General features: G+C 33.6%; 1 protein-coding gene across 1 annotated transcript in view; it reads right to left on the reverse strand.

Annotated features, from left to right (window-relative positions):
- Positions 1-25,705, reverse strand: part of Si (sucrase-isomaltase) — a 65,719-nt gene that overhangs the window by 14,058 nt on the left and 25,956 nt on the right. The window contains 20 exon segments of the mRNA XM_075950448.1: positions 498-636; positions 2,148-2,235; positions 3,549-3,665; positions 4,826-4,888; positions 6,612-6,719; positions 7,859-7,987; positions 9,261-9,386; positions 9,478-9,590; positions 9,699-9,795; positions 11,924-12,092; positions 12,843-12,997; positions 13,216-13,422; positions 15,824-15,979; positions 16,220-16,390; positions 17,186-17,235; positions 18,750-18,838; positions 20,330-20,454; positions 22,030-22,086; positions 22,839-22,923; positions 24,596-24,750. Coding sequence (XP_075806563.1) covers positions 498-636; positions 2,148-2,235; positions 3,549-3,665; positions 4,826-4,888; positions 6,612-6,719; positions 7,859-7,987; positions 9,261-9,386; positions 9,478-9,590; positions 9,699-9,795; positions 11,924-12,092; positions 12,843-12,997; positions 13,216-13,422; positions 15,824-15,979; positions 16,220-16,390; positions 17,186-17,235; positions 18,750-18,838; positions 20,330-20,454; positions 22,030-22,086; positions 22,839-22,923; positions 24,596-24,750 — 2,399 coding nt within the window.

Consider the following 25,705-nt stretch of genomic DNA (forward strand, 5'->3'; position numbering starts at 1 on the left):
CCAACAATTCATCGTGCTACTTTGTTATTCATGGGATGGTTAGTGTTAGCTACCAACTTGACATAATCTAGAATATTCTGAAGGCCTCTTTGAATGCCAGTGGGAGGTTAACTGATTATGTTAATAATTAGTTTAAATTACAAATTTACTCTATCTTTATTTATTCATTTGTACAGTCAACATTATTCGCCAAATATTATGCTAAGCATATTTTGAACAGCAAAATAAATAAGGCCTAGAACTCTTTGAAATACAATGAAAGAAATAAAACAAAAACATAGGAATATAATGAGGAAAGACAAATTTTGTTTGATTGCTTAACTGACTGATAGAAATGATTTTTTTCTAAGACTTATGAAGGAAGAAGTAATTTACAAAAAACAATTGGAAAAGAAAGAAATTCAGCAAGACTCTTGAAATATGAAACCTTGAAGCTGATATCATCAATATAAAAATGAATGAGAAAGCCAGAGAAGAAAATGACAAACATTACTTACTCCAGAGTGGGTTTCATTTGCGACCATCCATAGAGATTGTGAACATCATAATGCAAAACTGACGATCCATCACTAAGAATCTGTTCCGTTTCCATGCACAAGGTGCGGAAATGTAACCCATCAGTTCTTTTTGTCAGTTCTGGGGAAAACCAAGGAAAATAGAATAACACTTTGAAGAACATGAAGAGCAAGGAAATGTTCTAATCGGTATAAACTGGATCTCAATCAACTCAGAGTCATTAGCGAAATGATCACTCAAATCTTTAAACATTTTGTTATGGTGAATATGTGAAAAACCTGTTTGTATAAATATTCTGAAACATCGTACACTGCTGTGAGCTACCTGATGTGCCCAATAAAACAGGCATTCCTTCCCTCCAATGATAAAATTGCATCCACTTATTTATTTTTGATAAACAAAATATGAGCTTGCAAATAATTGTTGATTTTTAATCATGTGTACACTTAGTGTATACTAATTTTAAGTATCTATAGTTATCTGTGCAGTAATAACTGAATCTTATGTTTGCATAAAAATCTAAAAATGAGTACATTGTCAATTACATACATTTTTCTTTTCTTTTTTTTTTTTAAAAAAATTTATTTATTATGTATACAACATTCTGTCTCTGTGTGTCTGCAGACCAGAAGAGGGCAGCAGATCTCGTTACAGATGGTTGTGAGCCACCATGTGGTTGCTGGGAATTGAACTCATGACCTTTGGAAGAGCAGGCAATTCTCTTAACCACTGAGCCATCTCTCCAGCTCCCTTTTTTTTTTTTTTTTTGTATACAAGGTTTCTTTGTAGCTTTGGAGCCTGTCCTGAAGCTAGTCCTTGTAGACCAAGTTGATCTTGAACTCACAGAGATCCATCTGCCTCTGCCTCCTGAGTGCTGGGATTAAAGGTATGCACCACCACTGCTCTGCTCAGTTACATACAATTTTTAAGATTTTTTAAAATTTTTTAGTTATGGGTATATGTGCATATGCACACGAGCAGAAGTGCCCATGAAGGTCAGAAGGCAGCATTGCATCTTCTGGATCTGGAGTTTCATAGCCAGTTCTGAGCTGCCCCGGGTGAGTGCTAGGAATTGAACTGCAGTTCTCTGGAAGAACAGTAGGCACTTAATCTTTAAGCCACTTCTCCATCCCCATAATTTCTACTGCTTTTTACTCACTTAAATAAAAAATACTGATTCAGTATGTTTTCATTAAAAGAATTCAGTTGAAATACAAATCTCAGGACCCAAACCACTGTTGTCTTCAACAAATTTTGTTTGTTCCTTAATTTCAGACATCAACTGTCACCACACCACAGGTGAACAGAGAGTATTTTTTTCCATTTCCTATTCCTATGAATAATTACTGCAAACAATTTTTAATGAGCAACATGTATCCAATCGTTTAAGATAGAATATTCTGAAGAAACCATAAAAAAATTAAATTAAGATCGTGGGTACAGAGAAAACCTTTACTTTTCTACTCAAAACATGTGGGATTATGAGATATTATACTTGAGGTTGGGCCTACTGCACTGTGAGACTGACTACTGACAATTTATAATTAATTTCCACTTACTGCGACTTAAGGTCTACCTAAACAATAAAAAACAGTAATGGTGCCATATTATAAAAAGTATAGTCATTCTACCTGGGAAATAAGGTGGGTAATTTAGTGTATCATTTCTGCATTGATTAGTGACAGATCCGTTTACAAAACTCGAAGGCTCATTCATATCCTGAAAAACAAAATAAGAGGTTTGAAGCATTTTACTACACATCTATTGAAAACAATAGTTTGAAAACCTTGATAGGTAACACAAGTTTGTACTTCCAGGAGTCAAGAGACTGAAACAGAAGTGTCGTGATCTTGAGGCAGTGGGATACCTGGGGGTGGGGAGTTCCAGAAAATCAGCTTGGAGTGTTGGAGTGCACATAAACTAATTGGGTTTGAAGAGTGTTTGCTCCACGTTTCAAAATTGCAATACATTTCATCCAGCTGTACTGTTTAGTTCAGAATACTTAAAGTGATTTCTATAATCTGCCTAATTTTAAAAAATATTAAATACTGTATTTCTCACTGTAGACAATGCATATAAGAGTGAATTGAGTAAAATGCTACCGTGATATAAATTTATAATATTATATATCTTAAAACCTTCTCCCCCTCTAACCATTCTTTAAAGAGACATCAGCTGTTTTATTTTTTAAAAGACAAATGTAGCATAAAATCTAGACAATTTCAAGGGGCCTCTCTACACTTGACCTCAGCCCAAAAGTTAGGAAACAAGAAGTCTCTCTACTGAGCGCATGTATTAGTCTCTGTAATACTGCAAAATGGACACAAACCTGAATAATTTTTATGAAATGACTTCTCACACCTGAGAACAGTCTTCGCTGATCTGTGTATAACTCTTTAGTATAAAGAATAATTTATATTTATAAAACATTCCTCACACTTCAAATATTTGAATATCAAATAGATGTTGATTTTTAATTGAATATTAGGCAATTTTGTATCCCATGTATATGCTCATAGCAGTACCTATATTACATTTTCCTTCTTTAAAAACTAAAACATTTCAGATTTTCATATGCAAAGCATCAGAGCAAGTGATGACATTCTATAAACCTAGACAAGCATCATGTATATTCTCATGAATTAAATATTTACTTGTAGAAAAATAGATTCTTTTTATACCATCTCAAAACTATACAGCTAAGTGTTGACAAAAATAAGAAAGTTGTTTGAACGGCATCACTTTTCTTGTAAAAGCTTAATATTTGAGTGTGACATTCTTGCATTAGGTAAAAATAAAATAAGTGATTAATATATGTTTGTAACCAGATTGCTTACTCAAGTTGAGAAACCCAGAAAGTTACAGTCATACATATATATTAAACTGTTAAAGGAATATTTTTACCATTTTTTGTATTAAAAAAATTCGGCAAAAAAAGAGTGAGCTAACCTGCACAGGAAAATATAATCATTATCAGATAAACAAAACTGCTATAGAATAAATATAAAATAAAATCATAAGAGCTCACTTACAATCCACAAGCCATCAAATCTCATTTGATTATTGTAGAAGTCATAAATTTCTGTTGTCCACCACTCTGATGTGGAGTTCCTGAAGAAGTCTGGAAATGCTACGTGTGCTCTGGAAGCCTAAATAAAACAAAATTGAGAGGCACACTCAACAACCGAAAAGTGCTCAGAGACAATGTATATGTGAACAGAATGTTGTCTTCAGATTCTCTAGTTACACATGTGTAATACTAGGAAAGGAATAAAAGTTTCCAGAGAAAGAGAAAGCATCTCCCAAGCTTATGTGAGTGATAAGAGAACAGCTTGCCAGGTAGTGGCTCATAGCCTTAGTCCCAGAACTCAAGAGGCAGAAGCAGGTGAATCTCTGCGAATTCAAGACCAGGCTGGTCTACGGAGTGAGTTCTGGGACAGCCAAAGCTGCACAACACAGTGAAACCCTGTCTTGAAACACACACACATGCACACACACAGACACAGACACAGACACACACACACACACACACACACAGAGAGAGAGAGAGAGAGAGAGAGAGAGAGAGAGAGAGAGAGCAGCATCTTAAGGATCACAGTGAAAGACAAGCAGAATGGTTTGAAGTCTCAGAGGTGGTAGATGGCTAGCAGAAACTTTTAGACAAAATAGAACAGTTTCACATATGAATCACGGGGTTGTGACAGCATACACTAGCTCTGTGGAAGTTCAAGTGGGATGAAGTCCCAACATAGTGAGGGGCAATGTGCACCAAGTCCAACCATGTGCTGGAGCTTTTGGCAATTGACATCTGTTGGGAGTGGGGGAGCCCGATAAGTCTCTGTCCTTTGTGTATGAAAATCTAGTTTCTTTGAGATAAACATGATAATGCTTCACTTTGTCAACACCTAGAATCTAGAAGTATTATGCCGAGTGATATTAGGTACCCAAGGAAAAAAGTAAGGTATCAATCTAATAACCAGGTATGTAAAATTCTTTTTCATATAGAATGCATCTCATTACTAAACATTGCTAAGTTAAGATAAAAAAGGTAAGATAAAAATCTTAAATATTACTGTCTTATGAAAACAATGAAAAACATATGCTTGATTCATCTATTTACCCTTAAAATTTCATATTCCGAAAAAGCTTGATTAAAAATTAATTGCTTAAACTTAATCCAATAGAAAATATTTTAAAGTAAGTTTCCTCTTCTTAAAGGAAAATATTCAAATTTAATCATTTGCTAATATAATCTTTAAATTCCAAATTCTGACTTTGTTTTTTTAGCTATAATGTGTACAAAACTTACATTGACAGCGTCATCTTCTGATATACTCTCATTTATTTCAATACCAGGTAAATCTGGCCAAACCTGTCAAAATGTATAAGTAAATTAATAATTCAAAGTAAGAAGGTATGACTACTATAAAAATTAGGAATATGTTATTAGAGGCATACTCTAACTTTCCTATCCTTGACTTTCCAATCCCTATAGTCATATCATACCCATTTCATTTTACAATACTTTTAGAATTAATGGAAAAAATAATGAAAATTAGTCTATTTCCTTCATCTGCCTCCCCTTTAACTACCACAGGTGCAATATGATTAACTTGTATTTGAATGAGCTTGAACTCCACCACTTTCATAATTAATATAATTGTAGCGTGATTAATAAAAACCCAGAGACAGATACTGGGGTTCCACCTGAAGACCAAAAAAGCAAAGCAACCAGCCTCTGGCTCTTACCTCTACCTCAGACCAGAAGTTTTGTGCCACAATGATCAGCCATACAGATCAGGCAGTGGTGGCACACACCTTTAATTCCAGTAGCCACACTGTTTTGCCATAGAAGCTAGACATTAGTGGTGCATGCCTTTAATCCCAGCACAAAAGAGGAATATTAAATGGGACAGATTTCAGACTCAGTCTGATTCTGAGGATTCCTAGAGGCAGGATTCCCATTTTAGGACTGAGGTATAGAGGTAAGAGCCATTGGCTGACTGCTTTGCTTTTCTGGTCTTCAGGTTGATCCCCAATATCTGACACTGGGTTTTTACTAATATCACTACACATAAGTTAGATCCAGTAATAATAATAAAAAACAACAACCAGAAATTAGTAATTTAGAAAAAAAGACCCAAAAACCCAAAAATATAAATTGCAGATTATGTCACAATCACAGGAACTTGTGAAATTTATTCTGTTCTTAAATGTCATTATTGTATAGTTGGGAATGTTTTTCTTGAATATTAAAGAAAAATGGCCAAAGGCCAGTGACCTAAAACAGGCATAAGGTTCCAGAAAATATGTTATTCATAGAATTCCCAGGAAGCTCCTAATCTTTACAATGGGCTATGAAGTCCGGAAGGCTGCAAAAAGAGCCACTCTGACTTAGCTCTTCTCTACCCAACACACAGTTCACACAGAAAAAGTTTCCAGGTGTGGCCAAGTCCTGACTTCCGTCCCTCCCACTGGCAGCTACACAGCCTGTGATTTCTGTAAACCCTTTACTCTGCACCCTCATTGCTGTCCCACTGGTCTTGACATGTCCACAAAACTGCGAAAGTCTCGTCTTGCTGTAAAAGTCACCGTGAGTTTTCTTCCCTTCACTTCCCTTTGCTTGCTTAATATTAAGTGGAAACCAAACATGTTGCTGTTATCCACTCGGATCCCAGTGTCACTTCTAGTAAAGTCCTATGATTGAGTTTCCTTCTTCGTTTTTGACCTCTAAGTTCAGTTCTCGAAGCAAAACAATGGCAAATCCCCAAACCACTGCACATATTTTTAACAAAAGTAGAAATGCATAAGCACTTGCCCCAGCAGAGAATATGAGCAGCAACTCCACTATTGTAAGTCTCATCATAAAACACAAAATATATGTCCAATTTAATAAATTGCAATTGAGTGATGAAAAAATTTGATTTTAGGGTTTGTATGAGTTCCATATTTATGCCTAATAATTCAGATTTATATCTGATTGTACACATGATATTTTAGCTATAAAATCTTTTCTGTCACACAAAACATTCTTTTAAAATATTTAAGGAAATAATAGCATTTTCAAAATTATTAAAGTTAAAAATAGTAAGTACCTTTGCCCAACAGATTTCATCTGTGTCAGGCCATTTGACAAACACATCTTTCTGTATTCCTCGGTCAAAGGCAGGGTAATTCGTCTCATTTCCTGAAATCGCTGGGTCCTAAAATCAAAGCAAAATAATAAAACAAAATTAAAACAAACTGTATATTGGGCTAACCTATAGCTTGTTGGGTGGCTATTCAGAGACACTGTATCTTTCTTCTTCACTGTCATAACCTTCTGCCACCATTTGAGGAAATGAGCAAACATCAAAACCACAGCTATATTCTAAGAAAGTCTCAAAAAAAATCTGTTAGGAACTCAACCAAGCTTATTGAATGCTTTTTGGTTTCATTATTGCCTGGTTGTATGGCTTGCCCCATAAATATATTCCCAAACTATCCTTTCCACTGATTATTTTTATTCAACCCAGGGAAAGCCAAATTGTAATGAGAAAACAACAGAACAAATTCAAAAGAACACCTGGAAATTACTTCGGGACAAAAATATCGACTCCTAGCCGGGCGATGGTGGGGCACGCCTTTAATCCCAGCACTCGGGAGGCAGAGGCAGGCGGATCTCTGTGAGTTAGAGACCAGCCTGGTCTACAAGAGCTAGTTCCAGGACAAGCTCCAAAACCACAGAGAAACCCTGTCTCGAAAAAACCAATATATATATATATATATATATATATATATATATATATATATATATATATATATATATATCGACTCCTAGTCTTTGAAACCGAAGCCAGTCTTTGACTTGGGTGGTAACTGGAACACTATTTGGCTTTACTACCTGTCACTTGACTTGCATCTCTTTACACAAGATTTACTTAGGTAAGAGCCTAAGTAAATAAAAGAAAATGTTCATACAAAAAATATCAATAGGTAAGAGAAGTGTTCAAAACTAGATTTTTTTTTATTTTTTAAAATTTGTATTTGCGTGTGTGTGCTTGTACGTGTGTGTGTTTGTGTACATGTGTGTGCGCACCATGTGTGCCCCATATACACGTGATAGAGTATTGGATTCCCTTGGAGCTGAAGTTATAGGTAAATGTGATCTGCCCAAGACAATGATGGCATCAAAACTTGGGTCTTCTTAAAAGAAGCAAGTCTCTTAACTACTTAGTCATCTCCAGGCCTGGAAGATGTCCAATGTTATACTCTGTTTTTCTTTTTGAAAAGCTTTTATACCCTCATATTAGAAGAGAAAATATAAACAAAGAATATAATTCATGTAAAAATAAATACTGACCAAGATAATAATGTATTTCATTCCTTCACTTCTTATTCGATCAACAAATTCAGGAAGACCCTCGAATCGTTCACCAATTGTGAAGTCTAGTTGCCTTTCCATGTAATTAATGTCTGTATATTGAACATCCTAAAATAGGAAACAGGGATGATTTGGTAAGAGCTCTTTGGAGGTTGTGCCTAGTTTCACCTTTATATAAAGATGCGTGTTAAAGAAGGAAAATAAGAAAACATAGCCAAAAACCAATTTTATAGAGATGATTGGTTTTGTCAATGGTTCAGCAATAATTTAATTGGAGAAGTAAACATTATAAATGAGTAATACTACGATATCAGTTTCCATGTGAAGCAAACACAAAAATATTTTTAAGGCTACAATTTTATGGTAATATGGTCAGTTAAGAACTGAAATTCAATGCATACTCAAAGAAATACTTTTGTCCTCATGTTAACCATAAATCATGTAGGAAAAATTTAAGATTTTATCAGAGACAAAAAGAAAAATTACTTACAATTATATCAGTTATTATGACATTTTCTTTTCAAACACATCAAATTGATTTTTGAAATTACTTAAATAATGCATTGCTTACATTTAAATATTTGGAAATATAGTTAAGCTACCAAATTTGAATTTTATTATGATAATTTCAAATGAGTCTCAACTAATTTTCCAAACATTTTATCTGAATCAAAATTACCCTTAATTATTCCAATTTGCAAAAAAAACTGTATAATAATAATGGATAAGACTCAATTTCAAATATCAACTCAAATACACTGTCCCTTTAATGTATGCAATTAATTTTCTGATAATAATGGAGTTATAACTATTAGATTCTGATATAGAATCACTGTCAATTTTATATAGTAAGGTTCATAATGTAAAATGATCACTTACATAGAAACTTCATATCCTACAATATTTATGTGTTACTAGAATTCTTTATATTGATAAAAGTAAACTGATTTCTAAGCAGTGTAGAAAGAACATATTCTGTAAAGCCATTTAGCTCTGTGTGCTTCAATTGTATATCTTAAGGCTCAAATCATACAGCTTTAAGGCAAGCTCTTTCAAACTTCTTACAGTAAATGATACTATAGATTACTCAAATATGAAGAGACTATGTATGACTGTACGACCCATAACTCTGGGGAAAAAAATGTGATGTGTTTTGCTTAGAATAGATCAGGATTTTACTAAAGGAGCAAAGTAGATAAATGTGGACTATTATAACTCCTTACTTAACTATCTGACAAAGATATATCAAAATTCCACATGCAACTATTAAGATGCTACCAAAATATGATCATTGTTTCCAATTTTTTAATTTGTTTCTAAAGAATATAATGTCTAAGTATTTCCTTTTGTCTTGAAAGAATCCATTTATTGGTATACGTACATAAGGAATCTGAGCATCGACCATCCCTTCATACAGTTCCACAACTTGTGAAGTATTTCTGTATCCATAACGACATAATTGAAATCCTAGAGACCAGTATGGTGGCATGACTGGAAATCCAATTACCTACAAAAACATTGTGAGTGATATGAAAGAAGTACATTACATTTATTTATAAATAAAACTTTATAGTTTTAAAATGCATATACAATCATACTTCATGGTATTGCTGTGTTACAACTTCTGGGGTTGGTCCCAAAAACATGTAAAAATCCAGGATTCCTCCAATTGTGCGGTATGTTACAGAAGGAGTTGGTTGGAATGTAACATCTGAAAATTCAAAATAAGACTTAATTTTTATTTATATGTGAGATAGCTATTTGTTATTGGATAGCATTTACCTTTTTAATATAAGAAATTCAACAAAAATAGCTTTACCCATTCCATTGCTGTTCAGTAACAGAACTCCATGAGCATTACCCTCATCTTCCAAAGCCATGTAATAAGGATGGAATCCATAGGAATTCAGTTTGTACTGAAACATAGAAAAACATGGTGTATATTTAGGAAAAATAAAGTATAAACTAAATCAAGGTTGTTCAAATTTACTATGGTTGAGTTTGGATGTTAACATATTCCTGATTAGTAGGCTACAGTACTTGAATAAATAAATGTAGTTCTTCATCTAAACATATTACTTCTTTTGTTTAAACTATTATTCCCATAGAGCATGCAAATGAATATGAAAATATGTACATCTCTAGACTATGCAGCAATAACTGACAGCCCTGATGCTACAGTAGTTATGTTTCTTCCAAGAAGTTAAATACTTCACTTTATCTGTAAGTCAGCATTTTCCCAAAGTAAAGCATCCTGAAAATACTCCAACTGATGTAAATTATCAACCTGTCAAGAAGAAAAAGTTTATAAAGAAAGATGGAGGTGGGTGGTCCTTGAACTCCCCACAGGGCAGGGAACCCTGATTGCTCTTCGTGCTGACGAGGGAGGGGGACTTGATTGGGGGAGGGGGAGGGAAATGGGAGGCGGTGGCGGGAAGGAGGCAGAAATCTTTAATAAATAAAATAAATAAATAAAAAACAAACAAAAAAACAAACAAACTTCCATGTAATTTTTGTTTCCAAACTTGAATTTTAGTAATTTCCTGGAATGTGAAATCAAGATAAAATTATTAATCAAATAATTGTTATATTAACATTGGAGAGTTCTTTGGAAATGATTTTAATATAGCCTTCCTTCAAATAGATGCTGATGCAATTGCAGTACAGTAAAGGTAGCAACTGATGTGCACATCACCACAAAAATAAATGCAACATCAATTAATTTGTTCCTAAGTTTCAAGCAGCAATTACAAGTAAAAATGAAGGTGAGCTAGTATTTGAAACATAATTACTTATGATATATTTGGAATTAATTATTATAATTAATATTTATTGATCAATGAATTAAGTATTAAGAAAATGTGTTTTGTTATCAAATAAATAAATAAATAAATAAATAAATACTGTGAGCAGTTATTTCCAGAATATTGAGTATGTTCTGTTTTATGTGGCTGGTAAGGTAAGAAACTGGTTAGTTTTCATACATGCGGAAAGGTACTATTCAGGTTTCTGAGGTTAGGAAAGACATCAGTAGTCTTGTCCACTGCTAGAATTTACATGATACAATATTGATGCACCCGGCAAGATTTGCACATTGGGAAACAGCAACAAGCTAGTATATGGAAGTGAGCAGGTGCTGTCCTGATTGGGCTTGAGATCTGCCTACAGGAGACTTTCAAGCCTAGTATTATAAACATGGTCAAAATCCATGGCTAGAAAAGCCATAGACTCCAGCAGAGAACCTAGAGATAGTGCATTTCGAAATGAGCATGCTGTAAAATTGCTTTTCTAGTTAATCTTTATATCTATATATTTGAGCTGCAACCAATCCTCGTCATAGAAACTTATCATTCATGGCGGGTAGCTGTGTTTACCGCACAAATGTATCACTATTCAAGATGGTTATTCTAAGCAACTGTGACTACTCAGTCACAAATAGGACATCGATATCTCTAACTCCACTTAGAAGACTCAGACCACATTTAAGAAGACGAGGCACAAAAGCTGCAAGGGTCGGAATGGAGAAGAATTCTGTGACATGCTGTCCTCTCGAAAGAACATGCGTGCTACAAACATGAACTCACAGTGACTGCCCTTGTCTGCAAAGGATCCATCCATGGACCAGGTAGGGGAGCCCAAGTCTGCCCCCCTCAGCTGAGAGGGAGTGGCCATTAATGAGTGCCAGGAAGAGAAAATCACTCTTTACAAAAGACCACTAGTAGGCTCCCCATGCGCCACTAGATGATATGTATATCCCGTAGCCATGTGCATATGAATAAACACTAATTGGACTCAACCAGTATTTTTTAAAGATATATAAATTAAAAATAAGTTTTAAAAATTGTTCAACAAGTGTATCTTCTAAACTCTTTTCAAAAATTTATCATAACACTGTTTATAATACAGAAAACCACTGCGCCAGCTCTGCGAATCTCTAGCACCTTTCGCATCGTTTCAATCTTGAACTTTTACCCGGTAAAGGAGCGAACTAGATCCTCCTCCCTCTCTTATCTGCTCATTAGGTAGTCACAGATTGGTACCTACACCAGGAGGTTGATCTCTTGTGAACATCCCCCAAGTATGCCAGTTCAAATCTCGCTTGTATGCTGTGTGTTCCACTTCCCCGAAACCATATAGATATTGTGATGGCAGACGGGTAGATATCTGAATGAACTGGTCATTGAAGGCAAATCCAGGCAGGCGAGAATCCCAGCTGAAAATAAAAAGAAATAAGCCTGTCAATGTAAATGTGTGCAAAATTAATTAACAATAGTGTTAATTCTATCTTTGTGATCCAAAAAAAGAGTTGTTTCTCATATCCTTATTATATCCAGGTATCAAATAAATTTACACAATTACTGTAATTTATAATTTCTTTTGACTAAGTTAAAGGCTTGATAAGTAAAATATGTTATGTACTATTGTGTGGAATATAACATGATAGTATCCTGATATCTTTTAAGAGAATTCATAGAGAGCTTAAATGCAAATGCTTCTAGATTTGATACAATTGGTAAAAACAGGGTGAAATTTTAAATACATTTGTTCACCACAATATTAACACAGATATTTCTCATAGAATTTTCATCAATAAGTATCAGGCTACAGATTTCATATTCTAAACAGTTTTACATGTTTGCATTTTACATTCTGACATTTATATTTTATATTAAAGTACATTTACATAATACATTCCTAATTGTTTCTTTTATCAATATTCATTATGTATTTTAAGACAAATCTGCTATACATAATTATAATACTGAATCTAGTATTTATTAACCAAAGCAATCATACCTATAGAATAAGTAAAATTTTAGAGAGATTTTTACATGGTTCTATGAGAGTGTTATTCAAAAGTGTTAGAATTGGAAAAAAATATTTAATATAACTCCAATTGTTACTATATTGCTCCTTTAAACTAAAAATTTCATCCTTTGTATCAAATAATTTAGTCACTTACATAAGCTTTCCACTGCTTCTCCTTCGAACCTGAATGCCAAAAGGCTTTTCCTTAATTTCAACATCATAGAGTCTGTTTTCATAAGAGCTTGTAGGGGTTTCTGGAATGTCAATTGGTACTGGAACTTCATATCTCTTATTATTGGGATCGTAAATCTATGGCAAAGAAACAGTGACATCACAGTAGAATTTGTTCTTGCTGCTAATGGAGTGCATGTTTTCAATAATATGTCCAAAAAAGAACGCATTTAGAACTGTTGTCTGATTCTGCATATCTGCCTTGTGCTAACATTGCATATGCAGGTTCTAATGAAGGTGAATAGAACATTAAATTGCTGAATCTTTCATAAAAATAAAGTTTATATGAAACTTACCTTAAACTGTAGCATTTCGTTTTTGTGATATTTTACTTCCACACGGAGATTGGCGATGGGATTAGATGGAAGCCTTATTCTAGTATTTGCAGGATTCCACTGGAGGTCAGCTGTTATACCCGTTGACAAATACTGAGTTGAAGTTACCAAATATGGGTTGTGGTCTGCCGGAAAGTAGCAGTCAGGTGCCCTGGATGCCAAACCAACCTAAAAGCAACATATGATCAGCATCAGAAAGTGTAAGCACTATGACCTTGAATTTAGAAAATAAATCAGGAAGACCTCACCTGAGCTTAGAAACAATTCACGTGACTCATGACAGAAAATTCTACCAGTCATTTGAGATGTGTTCTAAATTATATCACACATTTACATAATGACTCTAGTGTTAAACAGTAGAAATAAATGGTCAAATATTTGCCTTTCAATACAAAATAATATAAGTTAATTATGCAATTTTATAAAAATTATGACAATTTTTGCTTGTATTTAATTTTATGCTTATCATGCTGATATTTTCTCTTTCTAAAAATGACTATATAATACAAAGTTATCGTTTCTTCTCTCCCATTTCTGTCGATACTAATATATTATCTTATTTGGCTCCTGTTAAAAGTTGCAGGTGGAATCCCTAACAAGATTTAAAACAGGACTCTAAACAAAGACATTTTGTGTCTGTTCTTTGACACAGTAGAAGATACCCAAAAGGAAATTGATAATTACAGCCGTGAACATTAAATAACTTACCACAATCTTTTCCCACAATCCTCCACAGTTATTAATACATTATCGTTTCTGAATAAGCAAGACATTTCATCATATTTGTCTATTTTTCAGAAATTGTACATAACACCCGAATATCCTTAAAATAATTTGACACAAGCTAATTAAATGGAGATGGTCGTTTTCCCCATCTTCCTTGTATTGGGTATCTTGCAAATATAATGTTAATAGCTCTGATAAACTCTGAAGACAGAACCACATGAAACATCGGACACACTGATTACATTTAAAATGCTGGCGAATCAAGCTCAAGATTCCGCTTACAAGAAAAAAAAATTCTGTTTTACTTCATCTATTCAGACTTTAGATGCGTAAAGTATCAGTTCAAAGCAATCCTTCTAAAATATGAGTACTGTGCTTCTCATTAGAAATGCAATTTACACAACGGTCACCTGGAGGCAGTTCCAGTCTAGGACTCTATCAGAGCTATTTTCCTAAATTTTATTTCAGCTCTCTTGTTCATAGTCATCATCAGAAATGATTTTTTTTGAGCATGCATATTCTAGTATTAGTAATTTATGGAGGGTTGGAGAGATGGATAACCAGTTAAGAGCATTGATGCCTCTTTTGCAACACCTGGGCTTGTTTCCCAGTACCATCAGGAGGACCGATGACCTTTTGAAATTCTAGTTCCATGCTATCTGACATCCTGCTTTTCCTTCATATGCACTAAACATATGGGGTATACATACATGCATACGCAAAATGCCCCTCTGTGTAATATTTAAAAAATTAAATTGTGTTTGTTCTTATTTATCTTTGAGATTGGAACTGTATTAAAAAAAAGAAAAACAGGATTCAGGATAGATGAATACCACTTGACATGACTCACATTGACTTCAAAATTGTTCCTTCCCTTCAGAATGTTTACAAATAAATAATTATGGCCATTTTTCCCTTTTACCTATCCCATGCCTAATTATTTCTAATGCTAAGTATTAAGCATTTTTTTTTTTTTTTGATTTTCGAGACAGGGTTTCTCCATAGCTTTTTTTAGTTCCTGTCCTGGAACTGGCTCTTCTAGGCCAGGCTGGCCTCGAACTCACAGAGATCTGCCTGCCTCTGCCTCCCGAGTGCTGGGATTAAAAGCATGTGCCACCACCGCCCGGCTACATTAAGCATTTTTTGTTAAACAAAAAGGAAAGGGAGGATTCGTCTGGAAGCAGAAATTATGACTTATTTCACATAAGTAGAAGCCCCTGGAAAGTTGGTTGATGATGTTTCCTAGTTTTAGTACTATAACACAAAAATTTTAATTACCTGTTTTAATGGAGTAAATGCTGCCTGCCTCAAAACTCAAAAAATACTTGAAAAGGCTGAGAACTGAGTAATAAGCGTAGCAAGTGAGATCCCTCTGTCCTGTAGCACAGACTAGACACTAAAACACCTGCTATGCATGGCCATCACTATTACAGTGGCCAAAATAACTAAAGCATTCTGTAGTGTCACATATCCAAGGTTTTAAAGGTCAAAATTTTGTTTTTAAAATACTTGTTACTACTAACAAAATGCCTTGCCAGTTTAGCAAGTTACCTATCAAATTACAATATAAGTCCAACAAAACTGTTTGGTAAGGAAGAAGCTTATCATCCATTCTGCCAAAAAAGTAATGTATCTGTTCACCTTGTCTGTCATCTGCTAAACTATGTCTTTAAAGCAATAATGTATCTAAAGTTTGATTGTCTATGAAATGTGCAAATTTCAAATGTCAAATGATTTATAAATGAATGACACATATGTTGCTGAATTTAAAATTTATGTGTAAATTTCCCCCTGATAAGTGATGTGAAAACCATGGGTTTGTTCACAAGAAGACGGTTATTACCTCGTTCCATATGCAGCCTCGCTGTTCGCAAACTTCTCGTGTTGGTGTGCCCGCATCTGGATAACAACCGAATCTCTCATTCTCTGAGAAAATATCATTCCAGCTTACTACAAAGTTTTTCCCAAGATTAAAGGTGAGATCTGTGATTGAGAGAACCTGTGGGGGGGAAAAACATTAATGATTAATTCTTGACCTTGATGATATGTAAACTTAAAAGGATGCCAAAGTACAGGAAACTCACTAAATTTTCAAAATTTTTAACTACTCTGATAAATTTTTGGAAGAACAGAAAAGTAAAGAGGGGGAGAAAGGCATGTGACTTGAGTAGCCAGAGCTTTCAGATGAGTATTAGAGAAGATAGAAAACATAGCAAACATTTTAAATTGACCAGTTTACCTTATTGGAAGCATCAAACGTGAAGGCTGCATGAACATTCAATGTCTGCTCAGTTTCTCCTACTCTAACTTCGGTTACAGTGTTGGTCAGCCCAAGGACTTTGATTGTTTTAAATGCGAGGGATGTGCCATCTTGATATGATGAATGTGTGCAAGTGGCAACCAACTTATTCTGAGGAAAAACAGTACACAATGTTAATCCCTTTGATACTGACCAGTTTGATCGACAGAATATGGCTGAGTCGTCTGCCATTGCATCCCACCAGTTACCACTGTGCATGTAACTCATTTTTCGCGCATGCCACAAAACTTTACTTTTTGAAATAGAATATGAGGTCACATATATATATATGTATATAATGTCTCATAATCTAGCCCTTATATTGATAAGAGATAATTCAAATTCTTTGAAAGAATAAAGAAATGTAACCTTTGTGTAAAACCTCCTCAGTAATTATTTTAGAAATTTAAATGTGCAAATATTTTTCATTCTTTTTTGCCAAGTCCACATAAATTATCACTTTGATTGACATTTCAAGACATATGATATAGAAATTATTTTCCAACTTGTGCACAAATTTTATTTTTATTGCCAAATGAACATTAATTATCACTGATTGACATATTAAGTATTAAGACATATTGGATACATAGAAACTATTTTCAAAGCGATGTTAAAATAGGATTTAAGAAGTACAAATGATACAATGCACAGTTTCATTATAATTTAGTCTAATACAGTTAATAAAAAGGTTTTCTTTGTTATTTATAAAGTCATAAAAATATTAGAAAAATAGGTTTTCTTTGTTCATAATGTAATAATTTAAATTTAACAATTCATTCAACTATTTATTTTTCTGAATTTTATTGAAAACTGGAGAGAAACTTAAGCACTTCCCAGAAGTACTCTATAATAAATTATAAACTAGACATTAAAAATACATATATTTAAAAAAAAAAAACTTACGCTGGAAACTGCAAAGTTGTAATATATATAGTTTCCATTTTCTATGGTATCTGAAATTGAAAAATAAGTAGTTATCAGATCAAAATGAATTAAATTTTGTTTACTTATTTTACATTTCCATAGTACTTAGTTGTTTTATAATTATAATAATGAAGCACTGTTAAGAATTTTTACTTTTACATTTCTACTAAATGTAAATTCCCGTAATAAGAAGAGTAAACAGAAGTAAGGTTAGAAGGAAATTACTTAGGGAGCTCCAAGAGGAATCGAAGTGAAACAATGCATAGTGAATATAGCTAAAGTATATCATGTATGTGGCGGAAAGCTTCTGAGGACTCAACCTTACACAAAGAAAAACGGACAACTAAAGTTGCTGAGAGAGCAAGGAAGATTTAGTTTTGCCATGAGTAGTAAAATACTAGAAATTTAGAAGAAAACAGAATTTATCCTAGTCAGATGTATTACTCGAAGCCTGTAATCCCAGTTCTTAAGAGGCAGAGGTAGAAATAGGAGACTGAGAATATCAGCCAGCCTGGGGTATATGAGACTCTGTCTCCACTAATAAAGCAATAGCAAAGATTATAAAGATTGATATGTTGTTATCAATTAATATTTCAAATGATATTTATATCTTATAATCAAGTATAAGATTATTTTTTCCTATGAATAACTGATATAGCAAATTCTGTTTCACATAATTTTATTTATTATTTTTCATTATTTTGGAATATGGAAGGAATGTAGAGAGATACTGAAACCCAATTTTAACCTGTAAATGAACTAACATTTAATGAGGAAAATGTAATGAAGCACTGATACCTGTATCATACGTGTGCTAAAAGAATCCTAAGACATTGTTAGAAGGAAACGGAAGACGAGGACTAGCCAAATTTGATGGAAATTGATGATAATAAAATTTAATGATATTTGAAAAGTAGTAAGTTCAAAAGGAATCTATGTGATTATATTCTTGGAAAAAATAAAACTATTAGAATAAATAAATCATAGTAATATGAACAAGATTTTAAAGCTTTAAGTAAATCTTAAAGCATAAAGTTAACAGGCATGATTTACTTAGCATAAAAAAAACAGGTTCATGTTTTTCATTCATTATTTAATTTCTGTTTGTACTAAGTTCTCAAACTGTAAACTAAAGGATTCTGAATAATGGAAAAGGATGCTTCTTTACCTTAAATTATTTGACACTGACATTAATCAACTACATCTGAAATTATTGGTTTTATTTTCATTTTCATTAATAAAATTTTACCTTTAAAGATTACAATGGGTTATCCAAAATATTCAAAGACATGATGCAATTTCTACACTGAAAATTTGGCAGACTGCATCAAATTAAAAGTATTAATGTAACATAGAAATCACATGCATTTATCAAAGATGTTCTACATTGCCCCAATTCAGAACATTGATAGGTTAACCACCTATGCAAGTCAAGTGGTGATGTCAAATCTCATAAAGAATCATGAAAGCATCTTTAGGAATGCACTCGGTATGAATTAAGGCGAATCACCGCGTCATCAGAACAGATGACAATGGGACTTACTCTTAGTTTCACCGTCATCCCAGAAGAAATCACCTACTGCTGCTCCGTTATCATCCAAGGCAACAATAAGGCCTAGAGGATTCTTACGGCTGCAGGTAAAATGAGGTTTGTACAGAATTAAAAATAACTTTGTAATCAAATTACAACATAACAAATACATTTCAATGGAGAATTTTTGTTGTGGATTAAAATAAGAGCAATGGCATCTCTCCATATATTTTGCATTTATAATTTTTGATCTAAATATACTATTATGATTAAAAACATACTTTATACACATGTAAACAAACAAAAGCATAATATGTAATTATGATGATATATAATCACTGAAGGATATGACAACTGTCAAATCTAAACAACTTAGCATTCCAACTAAAACTAAAAAATTTAAATGTGTTTGATATTCAATTTAGGGTTCTGGAAGGATTGCTCAGTTTCAAAAACACTCTTGCTATTCACAGGGACCCCAGTTTGGTCACCAGTACCCCTATCTAGGGGAGCCACAAGAACTGTGACTTTGTCATCAGAAAACCACACCCTCTTCAGGTCTTTGTATGCTCTACTCTGCACACATATGTTGTATATACTTACAAACAAGCATGTATGCACTCATTTACATAAAATGTAAAGGTAAACAATAAAGTTCATTTCGACCAAAGTAACCTTAAAACACATTAATTATCCTGCAGATAAGAAAATGTAGTTATGCTGGTTAAGTTTATGCCCACCTAGCACTGGCTAGAGTCATCTGATAGGAGGTAATTCAATTGAGAAAATGTCCCAAATGATTCTGCCATAGGCTAGCTCGAAAACATTTTCTTATTATTTATATGGGAAGGCCCAGTCTATTGTGCATGGTGCCATCCCTGGGCTGGTGATTCTGAGTTCTATAAGAAGACTTAAGAAGCCACGGAGAGCAGGCCTGTAAGCAGCTCCTGTTTATGGCCTATGCATTAGCTTCTCCCTCCAGCTTTCAACCCTGCTTGACCTGTGCTAATTTACCCCAGTAGTGGACCACAGGGTGGAAATGTAAGTCAAATAACACCCTTCCCTCCCCAACTTGCTTTTGGTCATGCTGTTTCATCACAGAAATAGTAACCCTAACTAAAATAGTGGTAGTTTTAAATGTTAAAAGAAGTGTGTAATAATTTCAAATGTGAGCTTGGTTAGAATGGAAATGAATCACGAGGTCAATTACATGGTGTATCACCATAAGATGCTGCTTCTGAGGCTATAGGGTCCTGGCAACTGTTCTAAACAGAATATGTTCCAAACATTCCATAAGGTTTGAGTTTCTTGTTGAGGAAATTCTGAATGATGACTGATTTTTGAGAACACTGTCCTGAAACAGTTGCAAAAATAATCAATTTCAGGAAACCAAACTCTGAAACTGCTAACATAAGTGATATACTCACTTGTATTTTCTCAATAAATAGTTGGAGAAAATAGAATCCAGATACTTGAGCCATAAATTTATAAAAATGTGATTCGGTGCATACATAAAGCTTGTAGTCTAGGATACCAGACATACAAACAAAGCATTAGGGGTCCTATGGTTATGCAATGGTTCTTCACTTTACCTTGCTGTTGTTGTTACATCGGGATCCTGGGTTGGGATGACATAACCTCCTCTAAGATGCAATCCTATCTTATCTGCTGGAAGGTACATTTCAACTCTTTCTTTTCTCCATGGCTTTTTTTCACCCTATAGTTAAAGAATAAACAGTATTTTTTATTGTTAATGTATGTTTTAAATCCTGCTTCATAACGATTGTAATTTATACATTTTATTTACTTATCACGCATTCATTTATTATTATGGGAAGAAAATAATTTTCATTTAGTTTTCAGTGCATATAAAAATAAGTTCATTTTCTTCTGAAATATAAAATGGGATATAGAGAAATTTTTCCTGCCTATAATTAACCATTATACCTTTATTTTCTACTCTCTCTTAAAGTTATCACGCTTCTATTAATCACGCTTCATCATTCAGACTGGCATCTATATTTTAGAGAGAATGTGTGGCATTTGTCTTCAGTATGGCTCCTTCATTCAGTAGATCACCCTCTAGCCCCACCCATTAATCTGAAGAAGACAGGATTCACTCTTTTAATGTATGAATAATGATATGTTGTAGATATACCACATTTTCTTCATGTATTCTTCCACTAGTGAGCATACATTTTGAAACATCCCTACCACTGCCATGTACACCTTGCAAAGTAACATAATTTGATAATAAGACAAGTCTATCAGTAGATTTTGGAGAAGGGAAAGTAAAAGGTGATTTTGGAAAAGATAACAAAACACAATTTGTAAGTAATAAATGGGTACTATTTTTCTATTCCAGAATAATATAAGTATCATCCAAAAGAAGGATCAGAATTACAAATTTACCATTTCACAGCAATAACAATTATTACAGAGGAGTTCAAAGGCAGTTCACAAGTAACAAATGGTAAGGGAGTGGAAATGGTAATGGCATTGTTCTGACCAGTATCGAATGGACAAAATCAATGAAATATTATACTTAACTAATACATGCATACATTTTTTGATATTTCAAGTAAAATTTCATGTAAAGTACTTGAGATGCAAGTATCAACTTATTTTTCATTGCACATTGCATATTCTCATTAAGTTATTATGTTACACCAAAAATATATGTAATTAAAATAATAAAGACATAAATAACAGGAAGTGACACACAATATAATGCTCTTTTGCCTTTAGAAAGTTTCTTCAAATGTTGTTTAAAAAAGTCCTCATCAGTCAAACAAATATGGAAAATACAGTCACTTTAAAAGTAAATATTTCTAAAGCTGAAGATGTCTTAGAAACATCCACTTCCGAAAAATAAATGAAAGAACTGTATAGATGAATTTATGAATGCTATTATTTTGACCTTTCTAGTTGACCATAAAAAACATTTACAATGATTTGATTTTTTTCTTTTATTTCAAAACATGTAATCCTGTCTCAATTCTTCTGGCAAGAAGGCAAATGTAAATGAGGAGAGCAGAATTAAATAAGTTTCCATAATACTCCTTTATATCCATTTAAACAAAAATGTATTTGTTTAATAAAATATAGCTTCATATCAAAAACCTGACTTGTGTATAATGGAGAGTAACAATACACTAATTTTTACACAGCTCTAGAATTCAGAAACATTTTTATAATTCTCTGGGAACTTCCCAAAATAGATGCAGATACACTGTGTGTGCGGAAATGTGATGGAGAGCCATATATATGTATATATATTTAAAATACTTACTGTTTCAAAATCATACCAGGTAGCATCAGGAATGTATGCACTCACAGATTCTGCTCCCTAAATTAAAGAAAATCAATGTAAATATACAATATATAGTACTATATACAAATTTTTGAAATTATGCACATTTTTAAAATTCAAATTTTTAAGAATCTTGTCAAGTATTGCTTTAGATTTTCTATTTTCTAGATAAAAAAATACTTCCCTATTCTTATACTCCAGTAGTTCTGAACTATTAGCATGACATCATAATGTAACATATGGATTCTAGTGGAAAAGGGGATACTATTTAGGTAACAATTATAATTCATGTATGCACTTGTGCTATAAACCACTTGATTGCTGTGATATAAAATGTTCATTTCTAAATAGATACATGGACTCCAGATCTTAGAAATGGGAGACACATAAATCTTGCTCCACTTTTTTGTTTTACATATTCTTAAGGTCAGTTACTTTACATGGTTATTTTACTTAGATATTAGCAAAGCTGCAATGTTTATGTCTCCCAAAACATAAGCTAATTAACATTAGGATAAGCTTTGAGGTAATGCAATAAATATCAATTCTTCAATATAAAGCTGATTACACACTCACCCTTGCTACATTATTTATTACATATTTTATAAGGTATCAAATAACTTTGTAAGTGTCAAAATCTTTTGACGTTTTAAATTTCAGTGAGAGATTGTGAGCTTGAAATAGTTCAATGAGTAATAAGTGTTATTCAGATTTATCATAACATTGGAAAGATTTTGCTATGCAAAATTGTTTTTAAGTGATAAATATAATACATGTATGAGGCCTACCTGTCTCAAAACAGGAGTGATAAGTAGTGCATGGCCCCATAGAAATTCGAGGTCCTCAATCCAGCTGTTTGGGTCATCAAAAAATCTAAGAACAATGATAACATTCAAGATATACTATTATGAAGCAAAAAGCTAAATTAATTATTTTCTTTATGTTTTCATTTCTCCCCTTGGAATCATCATTTTAAATTTGTTAAATGTGTCATTCTTAAGCAATAATTCTAGTGTAGTTCATACAACATACAATAAGGAAGACAGGCAAGGAGGAAGGGAGCGGGAGGAAAGGGAGAAAGGAATGGTAGGCATGCGTCAGCTCTACACTCAAAAAGCCCAAGAAGTCTACCACAGATATATGGCAACTTGTGATAAATGTGTGTAATGTATTTGTGTATACTCAAAATACTCAGAGACTATTTGCAATTTTAAAAGACATTGATCTTAAAATTTAACCATCATTTTACTTTCACAGGATTCCCCCAGAAAGAATGTTGCCCCCATGACAGCTGGAAGTAATTCTAGAGAACGACGTCCCCTCTCCCAGTAAAGTTTACCCCTGGGTTTAGGGACATCATTTAGGGGTTGGGAGGTTGGGGGAGGAATTTTATAAGCGCAGGGATCATTTTGAAAAAAAAAAGTGGGAATGATGGGATAATAGATTTATAATTGTGAGTTACTGCTTTTAGACAAATATATTGGTATCAATTCTTGTATATTGAAACAAAGTTAAATTATATTGACTATTGTATGCATGCATGTTTCTATGTCTGTTTAAAATATTTTTATGTATTGACATATATTGTATTGATATATATATATTGTATATATTTACCATATTGCAATGTACATTTCTACCTCTGATTAAGATACTTATATAATGTTTGTGTATTAATATATATTTGCCATATTGCAATGTATATTTGTACAGTGTTTATATTTGGAGGTCATTATCCTCATTTGTTACACAGTTGTTTATTGTCTTAGTCTTTAAGTTAGATAGATATTGAGAATTATATAGATAAATAGTCATCTCCTGGTCTACAAGAGCTAGTTCTAGGACAGGCTCCAAAAACACAGAGACCACCACTGACAGGAACCAATCATTGCAGGTAAAAAATTTTTCTTTTATAAATAAAATGTCTGAACACATTACTGTTCAAGAATTTAACAGTTTTTTTTAATTGTACCATGTGGGAGATTTTACAAGAGGTGTCTATCAGCCCACATCTATGGATCCTTCTGGGATCCGTAGTTTTCATTGGCATACGTGTGTGGTAGCATGCATAAATGTGCGTGTATGTGTTACATTGTATGCTTGTGTGTGTTTATGACATGGGTAAGTCATGTGTATATATGATGTGTGTATGTGTGGTGGATGTGTGTGGATATGCTATGATGGGTGTATGTGCTGTGTGTGTGTATTTACGTGTGTGCAATGTATGTGTATGTGGTTCATGCGTGTGAGTTTGAAAGTGTACACGCTCATTCTCACATGGAGAGATGAGAGAAATTTGTCTTCCTTTTTGTCTTGATCAAGGTACCCCCTGAACCGATCTCACCCTCTACGATAGGCTAGGCTGGCAGACCATCTGTGAACCCTAATAATGTGGTTCCTTTCAAAAGCAGTCATCTCTAGCTTTTTGTATAGGTGCGTGGGATTAGAACTTTATTCCCCGTTTGCTGAGTGAGGTCTCTAACCCTCTGAGATCGCTTTCCAACCCCTTAAATCACAATTGTCACTTATAATTCCCGCTACTCACTCATAAAGGAATGGCCTCGCAACTGTCTCTCCAAACACATGGGCTCTATAGAACAGAGTGTAGAGGTAAGGAAGTAAGGTGTAACGGATGGTCAGGTAGTGCCTTGCTGACTTTACCAAAAGAGAGTCTTGTCCAAAAACTGCAGGATCCTGCTCCTGTACGATATAAAAAAAAAAAAACCCAAATATTAAAATGAGAAATGAAAATGAAAACAAACATTTCAAATTGAACTATTTTGATTTATTGTTTAAAGCAAATTGTTTATATGTCAGCTCCTCTATGAAAAGTTAAATGCATCCTTATTATAACCTCTTTATGACTGGATGTTTCAGGGTTTGTATCCTCATTTATATTTTAATTAAACTCCATTTCAAAGTATACATTTCTCACTTAAAATTATTTTTCAAAAAGGTGAAAAATGACGAAATAGAAACTTTCAAACTCTTCATTATTTTATGATGTTTTTCACTTTTCCTGTTCTCTAAACCTTAGTCAAATAATCTGTGGTTTGTTCCAATTATAACGGCATGCCTAAAATTGAATTTGCACTCAGCCTCATGGCATACTTCTACAAATGGGATGTACATAACCCATTCAAGCACAGTCGTGAAATTTACTAAAGAATTCTGTCCTTTCTATAGCTACTGAGTTCAGACGGAACAGAAAACACCTTCAGGTACAGAACCACATGGAACAAAGTTTCTGGGACACTTAGCAAACTTCAGCTTTACTCTCCTGAGACCAAATGATTGTCTACTTAGAAAATACCTGCCTCTCTGTGCCAAGGAGGACCACAATAATAAAACTTGCTTACATTTTGCTACATGGTTACAGAATTTACTGAGGTTTCCCCATAAATTTACAGTGACATCACCCTTACTGTTACTAACCCCAGCCACATAATACACAGTGGGGCTGGGGTGACTGATCATTTGGGAAGATCCAAGGCTCTTCCAGGGGTCCTGTTCACCTTAATATCTTTCCCAATGACCTAGCAGAGCCTCTTAGAACCCAGCTGCTCTATGATTTTCCCTCTACGATTGCCACCCTTCTGTCAGCTTCATGAGGACCAGACTTACAACAGTAGATCTGTTAGGAATCTCCTTTGTA

This window comes from Microtus pennsylvanicus, chromosome 16 (genome assembly GCF_037038515.1).
Source record: "Microtus pennsylvanicus isolate mMicPen1 chromosome 16, mMicPen1.hap1, whole genome shotgun sequence".
NCBI classification, from domain to species: domain Eukaryota; kingdom Metazoa; phylum Chordata; class Mammalia; order Rodentia; family Cricetidae; genus Microtus; species Microtus pennsylvanicus.